The sequence below is a fragment of the Periophthalmus magnuspinnatus genome, chromosome 17 (assembly GCF_009829125.3).
Source record: "Periophthalmus magnuspinnatus isolate fPerMag1 chromosome 17, fPerMag1.2.pri, whole genome shotgun sequence".
NCBI lineage: Eukaryota > Metazoa > Chordata > Actinopteri > Gobiiformes > Gobiidae > Periophthalmus > Periophthalmus magnuspinnatus.
In genome coordinates this window covers 11,688,319-11,716,056 of record NC_047142.1, presented here as the reverse complement: position 1 = coordinate 11,716,056, position 27,738 = coordinate 11,688,319, and the positions used below count along the sequence as shown (strand labels likewise).

The 27,738-nt window shown below is 40.5% G+C and overlaps 1 protein-coding gene across 2 annotated transcripts in view; it reads left to right on the top strand.

Annotated features, from left to right (window-relative positions):
• Positions 1–27,738, top strand: part of kcnn1a (potassium intermediate/small conductance calcium-activated channel, subfamily N, member 1a) — a 95,906-nt gene that overhangs the window by 28,180 nt on the left and 39,988 nt on the right. For both annotated transcript variants that reach the window (XM_055228631.1, XM_033983072.2), the window contains exons 2-4: positions 16,119–16,583; positions 23,017–23,112; positions 24,533–24,951. In XM_055228631.1, coding sequence (XP_055084606.1) covers positions 16,119–16,583; positions 23,017–23,112; positions 24,533–24,951 — 980 coding nt within the window. The remainder of the gene's footprint in view (positions 1–16,118; positions 16,584–23,016; positions 23,113–24,532; positions 24,952–27,738) is intronic.

Genomic DNA, 27,738 nt, shown 5'->3' with positions numbered 1-27,738 from the left:
CCATATTCTAAAGACACAGGACAAGAATGCCAGTACGCTGCTAGCTGCCTCTCACACTGTCCTCTGTTGGAGCGTAGCAGGGAGGAACCGCGGCTCAGATAAGGATATTCAATTAGCACTGGGTTCCAGGCGCCTGTGCTGTGAAGGGGAAGACGTTCACACGGGCTAGCTAGCATACGGCTTCTCTCTCTCCCTGTGAGCGACTGTGACACTGATATCAGATATGTGTATACGTGCTTTCCCTGCCCGCATGTCAAACACAAACTGCAGACACGCACGCTTCAGTGGGTAGGCTACTTCCAGAGCACACTTGGAGATGATATAAACAGGGAAGGGAAAGGATTTTAGGGAAATAATTAGAGCCAGTTAAATGGTTAAAAAGAGATTGTAGGGAGTAGGGTGGTCAAAAGTATCGAAAATCTAATATTAACCAATACTAAAACTAGTATCGAAAGTAGATACTCATTTGAAGAAGTATCAATACTAGAAACGTCACATCAACTGGACAGAAATGAACTTTTCCTGAACAGCTTTCTTCATGGACATGTTGTCACTTGTCCTGGAACGTTCCACAGTATGGCATTTAATGTACTAATTTCCATGGAGGCAAGCAGGTGACGCTACCAGGTAAAGTTACAGTTTAGATCTATGGAGAGACGGGCCCTCTCACAGATAAGACACACAAGATCGGTACGCAGTACGTTCTCCATGGCGATAAGCAGGACTGTCCACCAGAAAAGTTACATTGAGCACCTTTTTAACACCAGATGCCCTTCCCTTACAACCAGCAATAATCATTTTATTTATTTATTATCAACCCAGATTTTGTCGTCCAACATAGTATTGAAATATGTTTTGGGAATTGTCGTTTGTGCAACAGTTGATGGATTATAGAAGTTAAATGTTCCTTCATTTTCCTGAGGTCATCAAAGAACTATCCCTGCCTCCATTTGTCAATTATATCGTATTAGTATATAACATAAGCTTAAAAAAATCATACACGAAATAACCTTCTAATCTGTACAATGTTATGTCAAGCCAAATAACTGCATTGCAATATATTTATTACTTGAACAGTTTGGAGCAGACTGCCAACAATTTCACAACAGACTCCGCCTTGACCTGAAATGCCCAGCCATTAGGAAACATTAGCGTCATCCAATATATCATTTACGCTGTGAGATTGTAAACTGCACCTTGAAATTGGACGTTTATTAAGATGAAAATTCCTCAAAATTTTCCCCTCTCTCCCCTGTAATAAATTTCACCGGGACATTTGCAGCCAACTCTCCACCCAGTCAATCTTTAGTGAGTTTGTTTTGCTATCGATCCCTCCCGTGGTATAAGTTGTCCTGCCTTTTCTCCCTCTTCTTTCCAATATTGATGCCCTCCATTGCCTCCGGGAGCAAAATTGAACGGCGCCAGGCCAGAATTTACAACACGCTTGTTTTCAAATGACTCGCAATCGCTCGGCAATCAAAATACAAAGTCGGGAGGAATGATGGGAGCTGGATTTCGGGATGAGTGGCCGCGGAGGATTCCCGAGTTGTTGTGTTGGGAATGGTGATGGTTACGATGCACGGAGGGGTGATAAAACAGCAAGAGGATATATAACAGAGGGGTAGGGGATGGGGGGGGGGGGGGGTTGATGGGTCACTATGGGAACTGTCACGTAATGAAGATGAGTTGGCCATTTGTGTCCATCCCATAATGCCTTTTAGATGATTGTGCGTTCATTCAACAAATATGGAACCCACGAGTGGTGGTGTCTGGTTTAGCTAGCTGAAGAAGGCAGGTATTTATACGCTTATTGATATCCTTTGAGGCCATTTGCTGGTGATTCTGGTCGTCCTGGGGTGAAGCTAACTGTAGGCGCTGCTCTGTCTTAAGCTCCGTTACTCGACTTGAATCTTAGCTTTGTTTTAACACAATCTGACCAGAAGGAAGTGATTACTACAAAGGTGAGTCCCTCTCAAATAACATTACAGTCACAAGCAAGCTAGCATTAGCCAATTTTTCAGTTTGTCACTCTCACTTTTTTGTTGAAAATCAAACTCATAAACAGGACCATGAACGGATCACAGGCTCCTGCATATGTGTTCTATGATTGATTGATTGTTGAGTTTCCAGACGATTTTACAAACTTTTTGGCAGTGTTTGCAGTAACATCACGCTGGGGTGAAGGGGTCTGCATGCATGTCTATGGTGGAATGGTCAGTAGTTACTATGGTGGTACAATCCACTCACAATACAATTTATTGATCACAATAAGTATCAATAAATCTAAAAGTCTAAAGTTCTCAGCAGAGATAACTAAAGTAATGACAGTATATAAACAAGTCTGATGGTGGAGTATGGACTTTAAAAACAGTAATTAGTCAATACTGGTGTAGAAAAGGCATTTTAAGATCACAATATAAAATTTTATAGTATATTAAGTATAGTACAGGGGTGTCTAAACTTTTTTCATCAAAGCCCAGATCAAAACACAGGCAAAGGAGGAGCGATCGAGGGCCAATAGGTCATAGACTGGTGGTCAATACGGTGAGTAATTCAAATATTTGCATTTATAACACACTACCAGACCTTTATTCAAACTTAGATCCTCAATAGGACACAGAAAAGATTTCATATGGGCTTTATCAAGGTATATTTTCAAAAACTTACAGTAAAAAGTGCTGCTTAAAGTAATATGGGCCAATTCACTTGGAAACCTGAGGGCCAAGAAAAATTGGTCTGAGGGCCGCATTTGGCTCCCAGGCCATAGTTTGGACATGCCTTGGATATAGCCCATTGGTATAGTATATCTGTGTATCTGCATCATTCTGACTGTACTGTTTAAGGTTAATTTAATCTTGCTATTGATACTTTGCAGTGACATCACACCGGGGGTTGTTCTACATGTACCTCTATTGGCGAAATCTTCAGCAGTTACCATGGTGACACAATGCAGACATTAGCAAACACAGATGAAAACATTTTAAGATAGTCTGAAAACTCAAGAAAAAAATACAAAATGGATTTTAAACAACACATTTTCAGGAGTCTGTGATCAATACGAGCGTTCATGGTTCTGTTTAGGTGTTTGATTTTCAACACAAAAGGTGAGCGTGACTAACTGAAAAACTGCTAGCTAGCTTGTGACTACAATGTTATTTGAGAGGGAGTTCTTGCAGTTCCAACTAAGTCAACTGATTCTGGTCAGATTGTATTAAAATAAAGCTCAGATTAAGTCTAACTTGAGAGCTTTAGACAGAGCAGTGCTTACAGTTAGATTCACACTCCCAGAGCATGTTGATGACATCAGCTGCAAAATATCAATAACATTCACAGATTAATTTCTCAAGTGTCCCCAGCCCTCTAGGTCAACCTCAGTGGTCAGCGGTATAAAAATAACACGCCGCATCATCGTACACCTGACCATTATCAATTCACTAATGACTTGTTTGTCTAATATAAAACACCTGAGCCTCTGGTAGCCCCTCCCCTTAAGCTCTTTCTCTCTCCTCTGATTGGCTCAAATCTGTCTCTAGTCAAAATCTCCCTCATTTCCTTCACTTTGGTCGGAATTAGCCGCTAATATGGGCCATTAGGTGTACGGAGATAGTGCAAAGAGGCCGGTATCCATGGGGAGACAGGACACGGGAACAAGCCCATGGGAATTCGACATTGTTAGCACACAACGTAATTATCCAGCAGCAAGCTAACAGCGTGTACCGAACAGAGAGAGTATGTTCAAAATGTGGTCGCGTGGAGGAGGGGGCGGTTGGAGGTTGGAGGAGGAGGGGGAGGAGGGTACTTTTCCTTTGGGACGGGCCACTGCCTCGTTTAGGAAAAATTAATTTCGCCAAATTAGCAGGAGGGATGGTGCAGGCCTAATTTGTGGATCAGGGCGGAAAAGATGGAACGATTGGAATGGAGCTGTAAGTAGACCGCTGATAACGAGTATGAGAGGAATTTTGAAGTTAAAGTTTGTACGGAAGTGAAAGTAGTAGACATAGTAGTAGTAGTAGTAGTACAATGAAAGTACCATGCAGAATAGTCTATGCAACCCTTTAGGAGTTAAAAGCTGTACAAAGGTCCTATATGGATTATCGTGAGCCATGTTAATGTTGTTACCTCATCAAAAACATACTCAGAGTTGTGTTTTGTTTCATTCACACATGTTCGAGTATTCCTTTATTATTAGTCTGTCTCTATTTCCAAAGCTCAAAATGCTCTGTTCCACCTTGTGATGTCATGAAGCTGTAGTTCTCAAATTAAGAGCTGCTTTTTACCTTTAGTTCAGTAAAGATTGGCTATCCAGGTCTGAAATTATCCAAATGATTCCAGTGAAGGTGTATTGGGTATAAAACACAGTGTAACATTTCCTGTATTACCACGTGACATCACAAGGTGGAACAGAGTGTGGTCCTTTCACCCTCCCAGACAGCAGCAGCCGCAGCAGCAGGGCCCATGCAACAGAGTCATAAAAGCTCTACAATAAATCGCGTCAACACTTAAAAAATCTGGCTGAGTCGTGTGCGGCAGTAGCCTCGGGAAAGCCATAACCTTTACTGAAGCGAAGAACTAGACTTAAAATATAGCAGAGTAGTGAACACTCCCTAATGCTAGCTTTAGCGAGCTGACAACCGCTAAAGACTGTGGTTACTCCTGCTATCAATCACACCAAAGAGGTAGACAATGTTTGTGTAGGCTGAAGTGAATGCTGAGGGAATGAATAAGCGGTTAATAGTGGTTGGTGGTGAATTTAAAGGTCCTATATTACACAAAATGGATTCTTGTGAGCTTTAAGCCATGTTGATATTGTTACCTCATCAAAACATACCTGAAGTTGTGTTTTGTTTCATTCACACATGTTTGAGTATTCTTTTATTATCAGTCTGTCTACATCTCCAAAGCTCAAAATGCTCTGTTCCACCTTGTGATGTCATGAAGTGGTAGTTTTCAAGTTAAGAGCTACTTTTTAGCTTTAGTTCAATAGACATGCAATTCCAGGGCTGAAATTATCTGGATGATTCTAGGAGTGTTTGGAGTTTAAAAACAAAGTGGAGCACTTCCTGTATTACTGTATATCACTGACATTAATGTTCATATCTTGATTTACAGACACAATAGTGAAATAAAAATACCAGCACCATGTAGAGCGGGTTAATATGAACATTTTGAGACCAAAATGACCAGCCTGATAGCAGCAGTTACAGAGAGAGGGGCCACAGTTTTTCAATAGAAAGTGAAATGAAGCCGGAGCCGATGGAGCTGGAAACGCGCTCATGATCACTTTTTATTTTATTTGGAACAAGCTGGCTAGCAGGTTAGCTATGTCCATTTGTGCATACAGTCTATGATTTAAATACAGAAAACTATGCTTGACTGAGAATTGACTGAGTGCTTCATAACGTTATTAATTCCGCGCTCTGTTCACAGATTTATTTCTAACCAGCAGTAGTGGAAGGTAACAAACAATAGTAAAGTACTGTACTTCTGTAGAATTTTTTGGTGTCTACTTAAATACATGTTACACTTTTTACTTTTACTTCACTACATTTGAGACCAGGGATCTTATTTTTACCATGTTTGTGGCAACATCCTGACTTAAATTTTTTAGTTCAAGCTTCGGCTTTGAGAAAACAAAAATAACCACACAAAATTCATGAGAAATATTACTTTTACTTTTAACTCTTAGATACATTTTTGAACTAGTACTTTAATACTTTTTAACTTATCTACTTAATTCGATTTTTTCATGTGTTACTTTTATTTGAGCAACTTTTTACCTCTATAACTGTACTTTTACTTAAGTAACAAAACTGAGTACTTCATCCATCACTGCCAACCACCCCCAGTTATACCTTAACTTTAATATAACTTGTAAACAAACTGTAGAAAACCTCTAATCCCAACTTTAACATCAACGAAGTACTACTATCAAACCTGTAACAAATTGGCTGGAACATGACGTGCAAGGATCTTTGTGATATAACAGTTACTATTTTGCATATTTCTCCATAATCAGCCGCGATGGTGTGACTGCATTCATATCAACATATTGTACGGTATGTAGTAGGCAAGCTGTTGTGGTTCGGTGTTGGCAGGAGGGTGTAGGCTGTCAACGGTGAGCGCGGGTGGATGGTATGCTAGCTCACACGTTAGCAGATGCTTCATACGGTCGGAATAAATGCATGAGACATGTGCCGTACTCGGGCGCAGTGGCTTCTCTTTAGCATTTCAAGCTCTCCTCCTGACAACTGCCTGACACGCCGCGGCTGCTGTTTTTGTCAAGAACCTCGGATTAATGTTATTCATGGGGAAGTGGAGTTGGAGCGGTGTGCGGATTTGGGGTGTTGGTTATATAATGTAATGAAATATTCAAATGTAGGAAATATATACTCAGATTTCAGATGTGTTCACATTTTAGCTTGTATTTATATGTAATTGTGGACTTTTCTTGTTGTTGGTCAGTTGTTTTGTATTTGGTAGTTGTCATTTTGGCATGTTTTGAGTATTTGAAGTAGTATTAAATAAACTATGGAATAAGGATAGGATAGAACGGGTCTAACACAGGACTAGCGTTAGTTGATATCAAGCTGTAACATATAGTCTCAATAATTAGGCTATGTTTAAAGTTGGGACTAAGTCTAGAACTAAACCTAGACCATGACTAAACCAAGTCTACAACAGGTCCTAACAGGGATCAAACCAACACTAGAGCAGTACACGTGAAAGCAAGCTGACTGCTGATTGTCACGCTTGGGTGGAGTGTGTTCTTTCATAATACAGTGATTTCAGAGATTTACTCCACAGTTTGGAGCCTTGACTTGTTTCACACTGTCTGTTACTGTATCCACATAATCCAGGCTCTGAATGAGGTTCTCTCTGCTCCACCACGGTCCATATGCACACTCCCCTCCTATTCCAATCCATCTGCTCCAGTCTGCAAGATCCAAGTCTCCAGCACTTAAGATTCAACACACATAATGCCCACTTTAAGGTCCAATGATATGGCAAATTTGCTTTTTGGACATTTTAACCATTTTATAACATTATTCCCCTACCAAAACCACACCTGGAGTTGTATTTTCCTTCATTCACACTGGTTTCTCTAATCCTCTGTGAAAAGTCTTATGCCTCTGAGCCACAGCAAATATGCCGTTTGAATTTTCCCAGGATTGTTGCATCACAGGTAAACCCCGCACCATTCTTAAGTCTGTAAATTCTAAGCAGACTCGTCCCAAGCAGTGCTCTGTTCAACCCTGTGATGTCATTTGGCATATTCACACAGTAGGAATCTTTTGCAGTCACCTACCCAGTTCCCGGTTTTAAAGTGCAAAGGTTGTCAATAGTTTAAAAAGCGTAGAGACCTTTAAGAAACAATGGCAGCTATGAATGTTCCATTGTCAAATTATTGTAAAGCAAAATACGGCAGTTGGTGTGGCTCTCTTTTTATATATCACCATAACGATTACAGGCTCCTATCCCCATTTTTTTATATTAACCAAAAAAAATATATAAAATAAACAAAATCCAAAATGCTCTGTTCCAACTTGTGATGTCATTAAGATGTATTTTCTAAGTTAACAGCTAACTTTTGCCTTTTTTTTTATATAGTTTGGCAATTCCAGAGCTGAAATTTGTAGTTGTTCCAATTCTAGTGAAAGTCCATGGAGTTTACAAGCACATTGGAGCACTTCCTGTATTACCACGTGACTTCACAAGGTGGAACAGTGTTTTCTGTTTGAGAAAAGAACTCAGGCTAAATATGCAGAGTCTGTGTGTTAAATGTGTGAATGAAACAAAACACAACTCCAGGTCTGTTTGTGATGAGGAAACAACATTATAACATAGATCTTTAAAGATACAAGTGTAACATTCTGATGAAGGGTCCACCACTTGCTTAATTGTCTCTATGGAGATATTCCACAATATGGCAGACCCTCTACCCGAAAAGTTCCACGGTGCATCTTTAAATTCGATTTCCCCTCTAAAATTCTTTCAATAACATGGTCAAATCAAGATTAATGGTAAAGCCTATTCATTGTGACACCCATAGTGGCACCTTAATCCAGCGCTAAAGTCTTTTCTATCAGACGGAGGAGACCGCGACTCCGTTCTGCACCGTCGCTTTTCCCTTTGATTAAAGAGGCTTCATTTCAGAGGGTCTGCGCCGTACCAGGGGGAGACAGAGCCCAGCCTGCTCATACAGAACCACTATACCACCGGGGCAGCTGAGGACAGGTGAGGGGAACTCCGGACCAGCGCCGGCCCTCCGAGTGTGGGGTTACACGAGGAGAAGGGGAGAGGAGGAAGACTGTGAAGTAAAGTGAGGCCAAAAGTGTTCACAAGACATGGAAAAGTACCTACGATATGGTGGTATCGCATCAAAAGTCTCACAAGAGTTTTATTTTGTGCAGGAATTACTTGATGTTATATTTGATGTTGATGTGTATATATTATCTTCAAGACTGGTAAATGAAAATACCACATTCAGAATCCAATCTGACGTTATTTCTAAAGCAACATGGCTGACCAAAGTGCAGTACACAGCAATCATCATAATAAAAATGGACACAGATTGCAAAAATACAGGCATATAAAAACACTGTACACTATAAAAGTCAACATAAATCACGAGACGCTAAAGAGAACAGGTGAGTTTTAAGAGCTGATTTAAAAACAGAAAGTGACTCAGCCTGTCTAAGCTGCAGGGGCAGGGCAGTCCACAGTTTTGGATCTGCAGCAGCTAAAGAATGTGTCCCTGAAATGGCGTATCTTAAACTAACACTATTTCCTCTTACTTTGCAATTAGATGTCTATGGAATCTCTCAGTCATCCAGGTATGATCCACAGTAAGAAAAATTCAGACCTGTCAACTGGACAAAAAGCCAAACGTCTTCACTCCTACAATTACACAACGATGGGCAGCGAAACGCCTGAAAGTGTTTGGAACCAATGATCAGAACGGTCAAACAGATACTTCAATCTGATTGGTCAAAGCAGCACAACATCAAAACAAGTCAACAAATCAAACTTTTGTTACATCCAGTTGAGAGAAAAGGACAGGCATCTCATCCGTCCATAAATGCACAAAACACTTACCTTTTGTACGTTTTTCACAAACTAAATAGCCTGTGTATTTCCGCTAAAATAGGCTGAAGGACGTCTCCATGTTTTGGTTAATTCGGCGCAAATACACATAGATTATACTGTTGAAAATTATGGCTTAGGTTTTTCTCTACTTGGCTGTCCAATTTTATTTCCCTGTTAAATCCAAAATGATCTCTGTATTTTTTTTTATGCAGATTGATATCAGTCTGGTCCCCACGTCCTCCGTTGCTTCTCAATCCCAGTCAAACTTGAATCTCCAATCAGATCAGTTTTTTGTCAGTGAAACGAAGGAGTTCATTGGTCACCAATGATTTACAAATAAAATCAAATCTGTCTCACCTCAGATTAACAGAGTTTAGTGGTTCACTCATTAACTGTGAAATCCACCATGTTTTTCAGTCCCCTGTGGTATTTTTTTTCCTTTATTTTTTCCAATACAGACAGACCATGCCTGTCCCTGATTGGCTAATCCACCTGTCAATCACACCCATCTGAAAACAGGGAGATTCACCAGTGATCAGACTAACATCTTCATAAAGTACTGAAGAAGTGTGTATTGTGGATCCCTGGCAACAAATTTATGGCCTCTTACATTCATACAGTTTGCATTATGTTTGTTTTCTTTGCACATACATACAAAGTCTGTTTCAAAAGATTATGATAGACATTTTTTTTTACTCTTTAATTGACCTAACACATTGATATCCAGTTTCCCTTGATAGCAAAAAACTAATCTCCCACTTAACATTGAAAGTTTAGGATCATGTGACTGTGTTTGGGTATGGGATGGTCGCCGTGGTAACCTGATTCAGTGACATGCCCCCAAACCCCAAACTACCCAAACCACATGGGACTTTCACTGTTTAATGAGCACTACTGAACCGATGCAGAGTTCAGACTGAGACCAGGCTACGCAGATATAGCATTACCGTTTATTTCAGTTGGCGTTTATTTCAGTTGGCGGACTTGAGGACTTTTTTCTATTCAAACAAATAGACAAATTAACTTTAAAAGGCCCATATTGCGCTATTTTCTGATCTATAATGTTATCAAATTGTTTCCTCATCAAAACACATAAAACCTTCACATTTAGGCTGAGTTCGTCTCTCAAACACTATGTTCCACCTTGTGATGTCATGCGGTAATACAGGAAGTGCTCTGCTGTGTTTTAAACCATAGACACCTTCTCTAGAATCATTGGGATCATTTCAGCCCTGGAATTGCTAATCCTTACTGAACAAAAGGTAAAATGTAGATGTTAACTGAAAACTACCACTACATGACATCATAAGGTAGAACAGAGCGTTTTGAGCTTTGGACATAAACCAGGATTACTCAAAAACACAACTTCAGGTGTGTTTTTGACGAGGCAACAACATTTAAATGTTGCTTAAAGTCTTATAAACGTAAAAAACAGAACTAGTTTTACAGTGGTCCAAAGTGATTCCTCACTTACCTTATGTATCCCGAGCGTCCTTTGGGACATCTTTGACAAATGAGACCAGAGTTTTGTCACCATGGTAAAGTTAACAACAGCTAGCATGCTAACTGTGTACTTCCTGATTATTAAACAATAAAACAGTATATAAAGATGCAGACGGCACACAGTGGACTTATTTTGACCTCAAGAGCTGCTTATACAACACAGCTGCACTGGTGCAAGACCAATACTCAAATACACGGGAAAAAATTTTGTACACGACTTTTAAAAACTACATCTACCTTCTACATCTAGCTTAATACGTGAGTAAGTAGTCATGTATAGTCCATCATAGTATCACCACTTTTGATGTTTCCAAAATTCACTTCACAGTTGTTCTGAAAAGGAAAGCTAGAATCATCGTAGCTTGTGGTCTTGCCGTTTGACCCTATTCTCCTCCCGTAGTAGCGCCCTGACCGTAGTGAAACTTTAATCACATCACCAGCGCAACACTTTAACTCCACACCTTTCCGTAGTAACCGTATCCCCTCGGACTTCTCTGACCGCCGTCCTGACCTTCTTCACTGATGAACGGTCAGCGCTGCCCGAAACCCGATCTCCGGCTGTACCTGCTTCTCCCAATGTCCAGTTCATTTCCATTATTAGAAGTTCTCCTTTTACGCCTATCCGGGCCCAGGCTGTCACAACACGGCCGTATTACACTGATCTACCGGGGTGTAATTGGTCACTAGAAACCCCGTCCGCCATAAGTGTCAGATTGCGGTGATTCCCGACACGAAATATGGAAATTTTTAAAGCCGGAACGACGTGATTTACAGCTTTGACCTTCTAACAGTCGGCTTAAGGTAGTGTGGGGCGATAGTGCTTGAAGTCAAGAGCAGGGAGATCCCAAAAACGTAGTATCTTATCCGCTGTCTGCTAGTGTCCCCCCTGCCAGATAAGGTAAAAGTAAAAAAAACATAACCCAGATATTTTGGGCCAGGTATTGCCAAGTACTTCACAATATACATGGTCCATAATACACTACATATTCCGATACTTGTACTTTGATATGATATGTGACGCTTTCAGAGATTTTAACCATAGTATTGTAGTTATTTCCTTCTCATTTCCCTCTCGAAGTTGTGTTTGGAATGATTTGTGCATGTTTGAGCAATCTTTAATCATTTATTTTCAAGATTAATTGATGATACGCACAGGATTCAGCAGCATCATTTTGGTACAAATTTTTAAAAATCCGCAACTCGTTAGTGTGATATACAGCTATCTATAGGTCGTCAGCAGTTTTCTAACTCTATGAATTTGTTTCTTTTATTAAGTCATTTTAGTTGAACATTGTGATTTAATTTAACTATAGTGCAGACACAAGTACAATAGGTCTTTAAAAATGTGTTACTAAATCGATGTTTTGATTATGTAGAATAACAAAATGCATTGAAATGTCATGTTCACAGTGCCCTTTAATAAGAATACATTTGTCTTTTGAATAAGTCACCTTTTTCAGACAGGCAGATTCAGCCTCAGTGTAGTAGTCAGATGCGCTGTATAACTTTATGCATTCTGAACATCCTAATTATTCACAGTGATGAGTTTATAAGATCTTTTTTTAAGTTTTAGAGGTCAGTGCGGAGTTTTACTGTGGTGGTAAAGCTAACAGCTAACACTTAACATGCTGACGTGCATTTCCTGATTATCAAACAATAACATGCTTTCTAATTAGACTCAAACAGCACGCAGGGGACTTATTTTGACCTCAAGAGCTCCTTAACCAATATATCTGTACTGAGTCAAGACATATTTTGCTCAAATACATAGGAAAAAAACATAGAGTACGAATCTATGTTGTTTATAAGTATCACGATCTCTGTATTGATACACGTACAAAGAAGTCTGTCACGATATATATATGGCGCAGTGTTCCCTCGTTTATCGCGGGGGTTATGATCTAAAAATAACCCACAATAGGCAAAATCCACCAATTTTACAATTATTCTATATGTTTTGCAGCTGTAAAACCCCTCACCACACAGTTTATACACTTTTCTTACACAGGCATTAACATTTTCTCACATTTCTCTCTTGTTTAAACTGTCAAAGTTCAAAACTTCGTAGGTGTCTTTGTCGGTGCAGAACGTTTCATCGACATTGTGGGTTTTGTCGGGGAGAAAACAAACTGCAAACATACAGCACTTCAGAGTCACACTGCGATCCAACATTTATGTAAATTTGTCTGAACACATTCTGTACTGGACAGGAGACACGGCACAGAGGAGACTGATGGACAATGGTCTACGGTCCCTCAGCCAATCAGCCAGTCATTTGGTTTACTACTTTGTAACATCACATTCACAATATCATCCATTTTGTCCCATTATCCTAAAGGAAAGCAAGTTGTGGCCTTTGTGTCCATTTCCGCCCGTAATCCCATTCACGAGTACTTCCTTGTACTTGGGTGTCACAGTAAAAATAGAGCACTTCTAAAAATGTTCAAAGATGTCCTACTCCTACGGGCTCTCTTCTCCTTCCTCCATATCCCTCTCTTCCTGTCTCTATCTTCTTTCTTTTACTTCTCCTCTCTCTCTCTCTCTCTCCCTCTTTCAGTCCGGTGACTATATTTACACTTCAAACATGTCAACTTAATAAAAGAGTTTGACAGGGGATAAAAATATGCTGCACAGCTTCTGAGATATTACAGTTGAATTCTTAGAGCCACTTATACTCTGTACTGTGTTCCCTTGGGTATATGTTCCCCATATTCTATAGACAGGAAAACGTGGGTACCTCGCACCCAAAAAGTAGGCCTACATGCTCCCCGATGCTAACCATTTTGAAATTTGTCATGATGGAACGATTGTTTAGAATCCACAGAAACCGAAGGCTAGTACGTTCTGCTGATATTTTTGGGTCAATATATATGGCAGCTTGAATGAGCATTGAAACGTCTTGACTCCTACAACGTTTTGTCCAGTTGATAGATCTGATATTTCTCTTTTGCTATGGATCAGATCTGGACGACTGAGGGATTACACAGACACCAACTTAATATGAGTGTACTGCGTCCTCTTTGTAGTAAAGTGTCCAAATACACGAAAAACTACAAATCTCGTCCAATGGATATATCGAACTGTCTCTACACCAAACCGTGTATTTCAATGCTTTTCCAAATCTTTCCTAAACTAATCTTTCCACTTTAGATCTCATGGTACGCTAATAGTTATCCATATCACCTCAATTTGTCCATATTGTCCGAGCCATATTTATAACCACCAGCGCAGAACTCCCGCAGACTCCCCTCCGCCCGAGCGCCCGTGTCCCTCCGAAGACTCTCCAAATGCGCTCCGAGGTCTTAATGGCACCGATTAAAAAGCAATTTAACAGAGAAAAGGGGATTAGCAACAGTACGGCCGAGCTAATCCTTAACCTTTAGTCACTGTATGCGCCGGACGATAGCATCACCGGACCAGACTTTTACACTCCCCATTACCGCGCTGCTATTCCCCCCAGCACTCACAGGCATTAGGAGAGGCTAATGAAAAGGCTCGTATTGATAGGCTGTTTGGGGAAAAAAAAAGACTTGGCCATGTTAGGTGAAGTCTGCGTAAGATGGGAATTGCAAAGAATTACAGAACAAATATAATTCTCCTTGTAGATACGCTGGACACGTCTACAAAGCTATTAAAGCGGCCCATATTTCGCCGTTTTCTGATCAATGTTATAACGTTGTTTCCTCATCACAAACATACCTGGAGTTGTGTTTTGTTTCATTCACTTATTCACACAAACGCTGCATATTTAGGTTGATTTCTTCTCTCAAACAGAAAACACTCTGTTCCACCTTGTGATGTCATCATGTGGTAATACAGGAAGTGCTCCACTGTGTTTGTAAACGCCTTCACTAGAATCATTTGGACCATTTCAGCCCTGGAATTGTATATAGAATTAAAGGTAAAAGGAGCTGTTAACTTGAAAACTATTGCGTCATGACATCACAAGGTGGAACAGAGCATTTTGAGGTTTTTGAGGTTTGTAGACAGACTAATAATAAAAGATTACTCAGACATGTGTGATGTGTTTGAATGAAACAAAACACAACTCCGGGTATGTTTTTGAGGAGGTAACAATGTTCTAACGTGGCTGAAAGCTCACAAGAGTCAATTTGGCGTACTTTAAACTTAAACTTTAAACTCAGTAGTGAAATGTTGTTTGAGTTTGCTGTGTGCTCTGGTTTCTGTTGTGTGCTCTGTGTTCAGCTGCTGTTTGGTTGTGTGTAACAGACCTCAGTTTTGTGGGACTGACTGTAAAGTGATGTCTCTTCGAAATCTATTTTGCGAAATAATGTGAATTCAGTCCATTCACTTGATAATTTACCAAATGGCCCCAAAGCTTTTTATTCGTAGCAGTCGCGATGTCGGCTTCTGCTTCATATCAAAGGAGCACTGCGGAACCTTTTTGCTTATCTCCATGGAGTTTTTGTGACTTATAGAATGTTTTCACAGTACGGTATTGAACTATAAGGGCAAGTTACAAGTCAAATCTGTGGAGAAGGATGCATTTTTTCAAGATACTTTTGAACAATAAAACTTGTGATGAAATAAATACAAGATAGATATGTTTAATGTGTGGAGACAAGTTACACGTTGCATCTTTATTATTCCGGACACTTTACTTTTGTGTTCAACAGCTGACGCTAAAATGTGTAAACCAAAATGTCTACTTGCTAGTAATGACTTTTAGCTAACCCTAAGTGCTCCAGACTTAGCTCTCCCCATACGTTCTTACATAGGGCTATGCTAGTTCCCCTAAAGACCATCTCCCCTGCTGTTTTCTGAGGGACTACTTTCACTTTTAGCCTCTTTCTGCTCATCGGACCAGGCAGAGTGCTACGCTAACAGTCACCAGTGCTGTCCCGCGCATTAATCTTTCATATTGAAATTTGTGCTGCTCAAAGATTCAATTTTCTGCACTCTGTGGCCTATACGATTGGTCACGTTGTTTTATTTATACGTAAAAGTCCATACATTATTTACATGCTTGGAAGCCATATATTTTTGGTGTTTTCTTTAAAATGGGGATTTAAAAGCATAGAGGACATGCTATTCCATTATGCATGTTGTTGTGTTGGTTGTTTAGACACTGGTGATAAAGAAGATGAAGAGGTTGAGGGCGCTTATGGCTTATTTGGGAAGGCAGAAACAACGAGGGGGAATGGAGTGTATTTTAGTGAATGTTTTGAGAGGTGATTGGCTGACAGTGACAGACAGGTGACGGGACGTAGGAATGATGTTCATAGTTACATTTTTATAAGTCAGTTTTATGCATACTTGTTATAGTATTTTTTCTCCCATATATAATTGTGGATGTTTGAATGTGAGCCAGGTGAACTTGCTGACACGTACTTTGAAACAGAGCTATAAAAACATATTTGTGATGTGCAGTGGTACAGAAACTTGGCCCAATATTTTTGTCAAAACAAACTGTTGCCGTGCTCAGAGCTGCAGTGTGTTACTCCCACAAAGCTCTAAATAAAGCCTGAGTTTGTACTGGTCTAACATTTGTGTGTGGCCCCTTACAGGCCTCCTCTGAGCAGAAGAAGCTGAGCCATGCTGGATCCACGCCCTCCCTGTGCGAGAGCAGCGGACTCCCTCAGATAGCCATGAACACCTGCAAGTACAATGGCGGGGTCGTCCGACCACTAGTGGGCAGCCTGGCGTCATCGTCGCGCCGGAACCTGGCCGATCTGGACTCGGAGACGCAGCCTCTGCAGACGCTGCACAGCTCCGGGCTGGAGGTGGTGGTCTCCAAGGGCAACGGCGAGGACCCCAGCAAGGCGTCCAACGAGAGCCTGGTCCGGGAGGGCAGCCGGGGCGGGGGCCGGGCACCGCAGAAGAAGAACAAGGACATTGGCTACAAGCTCGGCCACCGGAGGGCGCTATTCGAGAAGCGGAAACGTCTCAGCGACTACGCGCTCATCTTTGGGATGTTTGGGATCGTCGTCATGGTGACGGAGACAGAACTGTCCTGGGGGGTTTACACTAAGGTGGGTCCTGGTGCAAGCCCCTCCTACTTTCTTTGGCCCCTCCCTCTCTGTGTGGCTCCTCCCTCTCTCTGTGGCCCCTCCCTCTCTCTGTGGCCCCTCCCTCTCTCTGTGGCCCCTCCCTCTCTCTGTGGCCCCTCCCTCTCTCCTCTTTGATAGAGCTTCACTTAAGCTCCTGCCAATAAATCCACACTCTGCAGACGTACAGCTGATGTGGCCAAAAATTCTAATTCTCAGCACGTGCCACACTTTTAGATCTGTTGCCATCTTCCCACTTTGAAATGAAAACTACCAATAATTTATGATAGCTTATTACATTTACAATGAAAGCACATTTTTTCACTGTCCGCAATTCAATTTCATCAGGATCTTGGAGTCGCCAATCGAAGGAAAAGAAAAGAAGGCAATAACATCTTAATTAAAGTTGCACTATGTAATTTTTCTTAAGATGGATGGGCTACTTGTCTCTAAGCTTTGCCCAAAATGTTCCACAGTATGGTATTAAACTCATCTATATCAATGTAGAAAAGCAGATGACACAACAAAGCCAGCCGAAGCCAGACAGGTTAGATCTGTTCATTGAGACCTTGCTTATGATAAGTTTGTGTGTGTGTGTGCGCATATATATATATAAGTGGCAGACCCTCCGCCAGAGAAATTACACAGTGCAGCTTTAAGTGAATATCTCTGAAATATCTCTTCTGACACTACAGTTTTTCAAGATTACACTTTTCCAGTGTATAATCAAATACAAATGAATAACAACATTTTTCCTGTCTTAAAAACGTGAAAAACAGAACAGTTCATTTTAAACAGTTTGTAGTTGCTCAAAGTTTTTCCTCACCTTATGCATTCTGAGCAAACTAATTATTCACCGCGAAGAGTTTATAAGCACATTTCACAAAGCTCCCTGACTCAATCCAAAGAAAGTGTGCCATGATCAGAGTGTGAAATCACATTATTAATATGCCTGATAACAGTATCAGAAGAGGTCTTTGAGTGGAGTAAAGCCAAGTCCCCCGGACAGCAGAGCTTTGGCCTGTTTTTGCTGAAGCACTTCAGTGTGTATTTCATAACAATTTGCCATGCAGCGTCAGCAGAATAAGAGCAGAACTGGTGTCCAATTATGAAGAGCAGTGGCTGAATGGGATCTTGGCTAAACCTAAGTTGTAGACATATATTCAGTTAAAAGATACATTTAAGACTGAATTTTATGTCAGAGCAAATTTTTGGATAAAAGATCGTTGATTGCCTTAGAGAGGAGGAGGTTTTCTCAGACCCCTGCAGAACACTCTTGTGTTTGATGAAATGTTCTCCCAATGCTTGGATTTGTTCTGGTGTAATGATGGCAACAAGATGAAACACCAGTTTCATTTTAATGTTCATAGGTTGGCATCATTTCTTTGTAAAGCCTGGAAGAAGCATCAGACTTATTTGTTTGTATGGATCCATTTGTGTTTGTAACACACGTCTGGCAACTGGCCTATTGCACTTTTTGTTAATGCCCCAAAAAGGGCTGGGGATATATGTATGAAAAATACAATAATAAAATCCATTCAGTCATTCACTATCAGATACTAGAGCGAAGTTTTGAGTGTAAAGCTAACAACAAGCATGCTAACATGCATTTCCTGATTATCAGACAATAAAACACTTTCTAATTAGATGCAGGCAGCACACCTGACTTATTTTGACAAGAGCTGCATATACAATATATCTGTGCCTGGTCAACACCATAGACTGTATAAGGAAGTGGACTAAGTGAATGTGTCGTCACCCACAGCGTTCAGCTTCAGTTCAATGAAGCTTATCGAGGCTAACAGTTATAGCGGCAAATTTGGAGCCAAGTTCCATATTTGGAATTCCAACCCACGAGTATCACAGCAAAGCTGTTGAAGGTAACGCCCCTTCCCACCCACACCACTGGTTTGGCAAGAGGTGGGTGCTTAGTGACGCTGTCAATCAAACCTGTTGCTAATACTAGGGGGAGCGACCTCAGGGAAAGAAGACAGTTGATTTGTCTGTTATTAATGTTCATGTCTTGAGTTACGGACACAATAATGAAATAAAACACCAGGATCAGGTAGAGCAGGTTAATGCAGACATTTTAATACATAAATGACAAGTCTAACAGCAGTTAAGCAGAGAGGGGCGACAGTTTTCTAATGTAAAGTAAATTGGAGCCAGAGTCGAGCCAGAAGCGCACCTATTTGAAACGTGGCTAGCAGGTTAGCTATGGCCATTTATGTATACAGTCTATGGTCAAGACACATTTTCCTCAAATAGATTGGGAAAAAAGCGGGTACAGGACCTCTGATTTTCCCCTTCTAGCTTTCTCACGTGTCTGCGATCACAATTAGGCACGTCGCTAAGGTGTGGGCAGTGCATTAAGGCCGGGGCTAATCTATAGGATGATGTATGTGGTTTTAAGGCAGTCGATGGGTCTGTCTGAGCCCGCTAACCACTGGGCCGAAGTCCATTCATCACCACGACCTCCCAATAGATGCATACGACCTCCGCAGTGAGTGACGGAGGAGGGGAGGACCATGAGTGGGTGGGGGTGGGGTGTTTTGGTATTCATGCTGTCACAATATGTCACAGCGTTATGGTTATTGCGGTTGACCCTTTAGGAGAACAGTGAGTTGAACATGACATAATGCGTTTACAATGGAGGTAGCGTGATTGTAACATGATTAAGATGGATTTTGGCGTCGCAGCTAGCAGGTAGATGTTTGGTAGTAAAGGGAATGTTACAATAAATCAAAAACTAGACCATATAGTGTGGTCAAAATAAAAGATTTCAGTCCTAAGGAATGCTCGATAATCAAGACCGATTCTGATACCACACTGATTAATAATAATTTTTTTAAAATCGTAGTACTGTATGTGGTGTTATATCTGTGTAATCCCTCAGTCGTCCAGGTAGGTTCCATAGTGGTCCATGGCCTTATACTAGTCTATGTGGTCTTATACTTCTAAAGCTAGAAAGGTTCATTTCTGTCCTATGAATGTGACTTTTTTTAGTATTGATAGCTGCTCAAATTAATATCTTGTTTCGATTAGTATCTCATTTTAGAAACTTTTGATAATTCTAGTACAGAGGATTTCATTAGTTGAGTTATTCTGATGCAAATCTCCCTGTGATAGTTGCATGTGTCTGTAGAATGGATCATATGGAGGAGCAGCTTGCAGACTGGTCTAAACTCTCCAGTCTGCCGACAGTCTGCTGGACCTCATTTGGCTCCCGTCAGAGCAAACACAGAAGACAGAGCCATCAAAAGCCAAAGACACTACATAGACCACGCTCTGTTTAGCATCCCAATTATTCACCATCTTCACATCCAAGTTCAGAGACCAGAGCGGACTTTTGCTGTCATGGTAACACTAACAACAACTAGCATGCAAACAAGTGGTTAAATAAAAGTGCTTAGATGCAAACAGCACACAGCGGTCTCATTTTGCGCGAATACCTGCTGGGATAAGACAAATTAACTTAAATATATTACAAAAAATGTAAATAAAAAATCAGGTGCTGCAGTTTTAAAAGTCTTGCAGTGGTCCAAAGTTATTCCTCACTTACCTAATGCATTCCGAGCATCCTAATTATTCACTGTGAAGAGTTTATAAGCGCTTTTCTTAACTTAAAGCGGCCATCACCATAACACTAACAACAGCTAGCATGCTAACACACACTTCCACACAGTAAAACGCTTTATAATTAGATGTAGACAGGGTGCAGTGGACATATTTTTGGCTCAAGAGCTGCTTATATAATATATCTGTACTCAAGCAAGCCACATTTTGCTCAGATACGTGGCACCGTTATGAAGCATTATGTTATGTAGTTATATCATCAGTTATATTGTTTCTACAAATTTTCACTTTCATATCGTGCTATATTTTAGTCCATATGCCCACCACTACTGTATTTAACTATTACAAATCTTGTCGACCAAAACATAACCAGTGATGGGAAGAATACTTTGAAAATGTATTTAGCTACTTATACAATACTGAATTCCTGCATTAAAATGTCTAATAGCCAATCAGAGTACTGCATTCAGAATACTTAGAATACTTTTACATTTAAATGATAGTGTAAAGACGCTACATCGGATTGAAAACAGCTTCGTGTTTGCTTCACCGTTTGTTCTCCGTTTATTTATGACAAATTGGAGAAGGAAATATCACACATGCACCAACAAAACTCTGTCACTGATTATGAAGAGTTTGAAGCCTAAATTGTGCGATCATGTCCTGCAATGTATTCTTTGATTATAGAAAAATAACTTCTGAATACCGTACTGTCAGTGTGTATTCAGGTACTTCGCAAAGCTGACACAATTTCAGCTCGTCTCCAGAACGTCTTCGTCAAACTAGCACAGAACAATCTATATTCTATCACTCACGTTGTACCTTTAGCCTCCTTGTTTCATGTCCCAAAATAAAGACACATCAATCCCAGCGCCCAGTGGGACTCCAATCTGCTTTTGATCAGGTGGATGCGTTCGTTTATGCTCGTGTTGTCTACCCAGGGACCTCTCTGAACCTCTGGGGCACAGCAGCCGGGTTGATGGCTAAAAATACATGGTGTTATTTCATAGAATTTAGAGCAGTGATTGATAGGACTCCGTCACACTTTGTCATTGACATTTTATTATTAGCGCAGCCTTACGATAATTAGCTAGATGTGGCTGGCTTACGCAAATATTGGCGTGTAATGTCCAAGTGACAGTTTCTTGCAGATTTAAAATTCAAATTGACTCTAGTAAAAAAATAAATAAAAAAAAAAACTATCATGAGTTTTGAATTATGATTAAAAAAAAAAAAAGTCAAAGTTATAGTATTCTATTTACATCTATATTAACTAACTATATTTAAATACAAGCATGTGTTGAAAGTCTATCTGCATCTTATTATTAAACGTCTTTATCATCTGCAAACATTACCGGTGCGCTGTTAGCATGCTAATTAGCGTTGCTGTGACGGCAAAACTCCGTGCTACAAAAGTCGCAAACTATTTAACATGAGCTAGTACATTTTTAAGACCGTAAAAATCAGGTCCAGCACCTTTTGATTGTTGAAAATAAAAACTGGATATAAAAGTTTCCAAGTTATTTTTAAAATGTCCCCAAAACAACCACACAAATCACACGGGCACATACTAGCAAACGCTTTCGAAAGAGCCTTGTTTTGCACATAGCTGTTGCGGAGCTTGCACGCTTCTGGCTATTCATCACAGCAAACGCCTGTGTGGTCCCCTGCTAACGCTAGCACCATGCACTTAGCTAAGGTCCCTGTGTTAGCATTGATTTATTGCTAGTTTGGGTTGTGCAGAAATAGTGGAATGGTATTGTTAAACAGTTCCCAGCCTGAAGAGCTGAGAGGTAAATCTTACGTGTTCTCCAAACAGCTAGTTCCATGTGAGCTGATCCGTCCCGGGGTTCAAGGATACGACCTGCAGTCAATATCACAATGAAGTGCACTGCTGGCTCGTGTTAGGACCAAGGCTTAAATGGAATTGATTGAATTGTGAAATGTATTGATTTTTGTGTGTTAATCTGGCTGTGTGAACCTACGGCTGTGACTGGTGGATTAGTTACAAGCCCTAGTTCTGATTAACGCAAGTGCTGCTTTCCCGGTAACTTTAAAAAGGATTAGAAAATAAAGAAATATTAATTTTAAGTAGGTCTGATTTGTTTACTTGATTTATTTCAAGCTCACTTACTTTGGTGTGGAATTCTTAGTCTATACTTTTGCGATTTTACCTTAGTTCTGTTTTTCACATCTTAAAAATGTGAAAAACAGAACTAGTTCATTTTAAACGGTTTGCAGTTGTCCGAAGTTATTCCTCACTTGCCTTATGCTAATTTTCACCATGATGAGTTTATAAGCACTTTTCACCACTCTCAGACACCAGTGCGGAGTTGTGCTGTGGTGGGAAAGCTAACAACAAACTAACAACATGCTAATAGCGCACTTCCTACTTATTACTTTACCACAAACGTTCCTCAATCTAGTCCAAACTACTCAAATCTAATTTATTTTTTGCCTTATAAATAATGACTAGAGTTTATAAGCACGTTTCACAACTTTAAGAGGCCATCATTGTAACGCTAACAACAGCTAGCATGCTAACACACACTTCCACACAATAAAACGCTTTATAATTAGATGCGGACAGTGTGCAGTGGACATATTTTAGTTCAAGAGCTGCTTATGCAATATATGTGTACTGGTGCAAGACATATTTTACTCAAATACATGTAAAAAAAAAAAAAGACTGAAATCACAAACAGATGTAAAAGTGGACTCGCTGAGTATAACCATGTTACGTTCATATTATGTCTTAAACATCAGGACTTTAGGAGCGGCTGCTAGCTAACACCAGAGCAGTGACATCATTGTAATTCTGTGTGTTTTTGTGTCTCTGCAGGAGTCTTCATACTCATTTGCACTGAAATGCCTTATCAGCCTATCCACTGTTATTCTGCTTGGTCTTATAATAATGTACCACGCCCGGGAGATACAGGTGAGTCTCATCATGCTTTTCTATGGGGGGTTTTTCTGCAAAGAATTTTTAAACTCCTGCATTATTTATACTGTAGATACTTGCTTTAACTACCCACTGGACAGTATATTTTATGTTTAGAACATAAAAAGTTAATTTCATTTCATTTATAAGGCTGTAAGGATTGACCCTCTGCTGGTGCACTGATGAACGAAACAGTTTAAATGAGGCTAAAACAATAACTGATAGCTTCAGAGTATGTTAGTGAAGAACATTTGTTCATGATAAAGATGTTAGGTGTAACTGAGCATTGTAAGACCAAATACAGAGGGCCGCTCATACATGCAAGAATAAAAATAAACACAAGTCCAGGTTTGTGATGAGGATATAACATTATAACATTGTTTACACATCCAAATCATTGATAAAACGAAATACAGGACGTTTAACAGCACTATGTTCATGCTTTTTTTTCTTTTTTCCTTCACAAATCATATACCTGACTTTTTACATCACATTTTATATAAACTTCATGACAAACAATGCCTTTGTGATTTAGTAATAGTGATTCAAAAAACTTTTATACACACAACCTACTTGTTTTTGATGTTTTATATGGACTTATTTGTTTTGATTGTTTTTTCGGTTTGTGTTGTATTTTAAACAGGGCACCCATGAAAAAGAGAGCCCATTGGGTCCTCCTGTATAAATAAAAAATTCACTTCTGCTTCCAGATGTGGCATTGAACTGTGTCTGTTTTTGATTTTGTTAGATAGGTTCAGTAATTTCAAAGATATTAACAATACACCAAGACAGACTGCTTTATAACAGGGCTGCCCAAAATGGGGCCCACAGCCAGAATTAGCTAAATAAATGCAATTTAATCACACATTTATTTAAAAATAAAGTCTTTACATACAAAACATTGCTATGTTTGGTCTGTCCTCCAGCTCAATGTTAAACTATGGACAGTTTAGTATATAGCCTTTTGAAAAAGAGAGAGGCGGACATATTGTGCTTTCACCTTTTGAAAGGTGATATGGTTTATGGCTCGTCCACTGACGATTTACGCCCACTGTAAGAAATGTCCCATCCATATGCTTTAAGTACATTTACAGGGCGAGCGGGGTCATTTTACATTTCTACTGTTTATCCTGATGATAATTTTACAGCAATTTAACCTCAATGTTTTACTTTGTTTTAATGTTTTCAAAAATAGTGAACGCCTCTGCACATAGGCCTGTTTTATATGCCCCAAAAGCAAAAGGTATTTTAGTTTTCAGTTATTTTGAGTTTTATTTTTGTTTGCTACATTCCATATGGTTTCATAGATTTGATACCTTCAGTAAATAATCAAAGTGTTTGCAAACTTTTGACTGTTAGTGCGTGTTACAGTGAAGAGTGAATCTGACCTAACCTGCCTGTGTCCTCGTTCCTGCAGCTGTTCATGGTCGACAACGGCGCGGACGATTGGAGGATAGCCATGACATACGAGCGCATCTTCTTCATCGTGCTGGAGCTGCTGGTGTGCGCCATCCACCCCATCCCGGGACAGTACGTCTTCACCTGGACCGCACGCCTCGCCTTCACCTACACCCCCTCTGTGGCCGACGCCGATGTAGACATCATCCTCTCCATCCCCATGTTCTTCAGACTCTACCTGATCGGCCGCGTCATGCTCCTGCACAGCAAGCTCTTCACCGACGCCTCATCCCGGAGCATAGGCGCGCTCAACAAAATCAACTTCAACACACGCTTCGTCATGAAAACCCTCATGACCATCTGCCCCGGGACCGTCCTCCTGGTCTTCAGCATCTCATCCTGGATCATCGCCGCGTGGACTGTGCGCGTCTGTGAGAGGTAATGGGGATGAGAGAGGAGGATGCTGGGAATGTAAACAAAAGCAGAGTCAAGATGGCCGACGCACACTTACACGGATTAGGTGGCACATTCCGACTTCACTTGTCTGTCTGGTGTTGTGTCTCACGCTGCTAAGTGTTAGCTTGCTGTCATCCGCACTTGTTAAGTGTGTGGCACTGAGGAGAGGTTGCCATGGATACGCACAGGCATGCACAGCTTTAGGCTCACAAGCGCACGCACACACACACACACACACACATATGTAAAGATGGACAGAGGTGCAAACAAAATCACCTATTGATTTCAATGATGGTAAAGTCACGGGAATATAAGATGAACCTATTAGGACTAGAGTTGTCAAAAGTAGCAAAAATCAGATACTTATCGATACCAAAATTAGATACTCATTTGAGCAGGTATTGATACTAAAAAAGTCACATTCAGAGGACAGGAATGAAACTTTCCTGAATTGCTTTAGAATGATCTTGAGCTGTATCAGAAAAAGTATAAGACACATGGACCACTATGGAACTACTGGACGACTGAGGGATTACACAGATATAAGGCCACATGGGAATTTAAAAGAAAGTACTATTATTTTATTACTGAGTTCCCAAAGTGCTGCCCTATTCAAATATAAAAAAGATTACTTTAACTCCAGTAGTCGCCATTAAAGCAGTAGTGGTATGTAGATATGGAAGTAGGTCCGTGGTCAAGCGTACATAGTAGAGATTGACCGATATGGGTTTTTTCGTGGCTGATGCAGATACCGATTGCTTAGAATCCAGAAAAAACTATGGCTGATATGCTCTGCCGACATTTTTGGGCCAATATGTGGGGCCAATTTTGGTAATTTTCCCCAAATGATATAATTCAACTTTATTACAAACTCACCCACAGCCCAGTGTAATCACATTTTGTGTTGTTTTCTCTCCGCACTAAAGTGTTCAAATTAAGCTTTATACATATTCTTTAGGCGGCTGAGTGGCCTAAATGAAATATCGGCCACTGTTTGAGATTGAAGGCCGATAGTCGATACGCTAAAAATTGCAAATATCGCCCATATCGGTCCATCTCTGCTACACAGCCACCCTCCAGCTAGCTACCAATTGGCATGTTTTCGTAGGGTCAAGTTATTATCCACCTATGATTAATTTTAATGACCTCTTTTTCTAACTCATTATCGGTAGCCTATTTCTAAATTATATTATGGACACATTATAAAAGTATATTTGACCGTAATTCAATATACGCGTATGAAGAATTTTAAGGCAGTGCTGAAGTACCAAATGATCCAAAGGGTGTGACCTGTGCACTGGACATGCCTTGTATTAATGTCCGCATGTGTTTTTATGGTGCTTTTAGTGACACACGATAAAAACTGAAACATGAGCGTTCAAGTTTTACTGCGGGACGATATTGCCGCCTCAGTGTAAGATTACTCCAACATTAAGAAGTCATAAAGTCTACTGCAAGATTCAGCTGAAAACCAAACGAAAAATAAAAGCCTATCCATAGGTTTCAGAAATTAGAACAGTTACCATAGCAATTAACAATTTAAAGGTGCTCTTTGTTGGGCCTACTACCTGCTTGTTGCCATGGAAATATTATTGTTTTTTTCTAGAATGTTTAACAGTATGGCATTAAACTAGACACAAGCAGGTAGCGCCTCCAAGCTAACTTACAGGTCAGATCTACGGAGAAGTAAGAGTGCATTTTTTCCAAGCCTTATTGTGGAACATTCCATTGTGCCCTTTTAAAATTATATATAAATAATGAAAGGTGCAACATCGTCAAAACTTCAGCCATAAACCGGAAGCTAAAACCATTAGCTTGCGGTCCTAACAATTTCTTTTAAAGACATAACCCAACCATGATTGCACAAACATTAGAAACGAACTGTGCGTTTTAGGTGTAGTTTTACATAACCATTAATTAGCCATAACCAGTCAGCTAGCCTAGCCCTATGCTAACACTAAACCCTCTGTCCATCTATACATTACCCCACACTGTACCCGCCCCACACTGGTGACTCCACTCCGTCACAGCCCGCCCTCCTGGGTTCCCGCTCTCCTCCACGGCTGATCCATAATTCATCAGCGTCTAATTGTTTGTTTGCTGAATGGTTTGTTTTGGTAATATGTAGCAGCCCCCCCACAGGACCCCACTCCCCTCCTCTACACAACCCCCGAACACCGGTCTCACGGGGCAGTCACGATTCTCACTGAAAACCAAATCAAATGACTTACTCCCCCCATCTCCACACCCCTTCTCTCATTTAGCATTTGCATAGGAAAATGAGTTGCTAATGCTAGCTTTGATGTTGGATAGGGTGGATAGGGATTTCAGATATGGAGGAAGGGGAGGGGGTGGGGGTAGTAGGGCATATCTTTAATCTAATAGGGGTTGTGCTGCTGCTGCTAATGCTAAGTGGCTAACGCTAGTTGAGATTGCTAACACGGTCCATGCAGCCCACTTTGCAGCCCAATTTGTTTGCCTGCTTTGACCTCCCTATTCCTCCTACTTCCTGGCAACTGCCCCTAACCCCGCCCCTTCTTGCACGATTGCCCCGCCCTTAACCTTCTAACCACCCTCACATAAATATGCAACACAAGGTTCACCTCCAGGAGTTGATATTTTTCACATATACACCACAACAAGACACAGAACGGGATATAGACATAGGAGATCCTCTTCACAATATTATTGAGCTAGTTCTCATTCATTAAACTGCAGGTTGTCCCGTTTTTGATCCAACTGTAATGCTAGGAGTAAAATAATATTGAA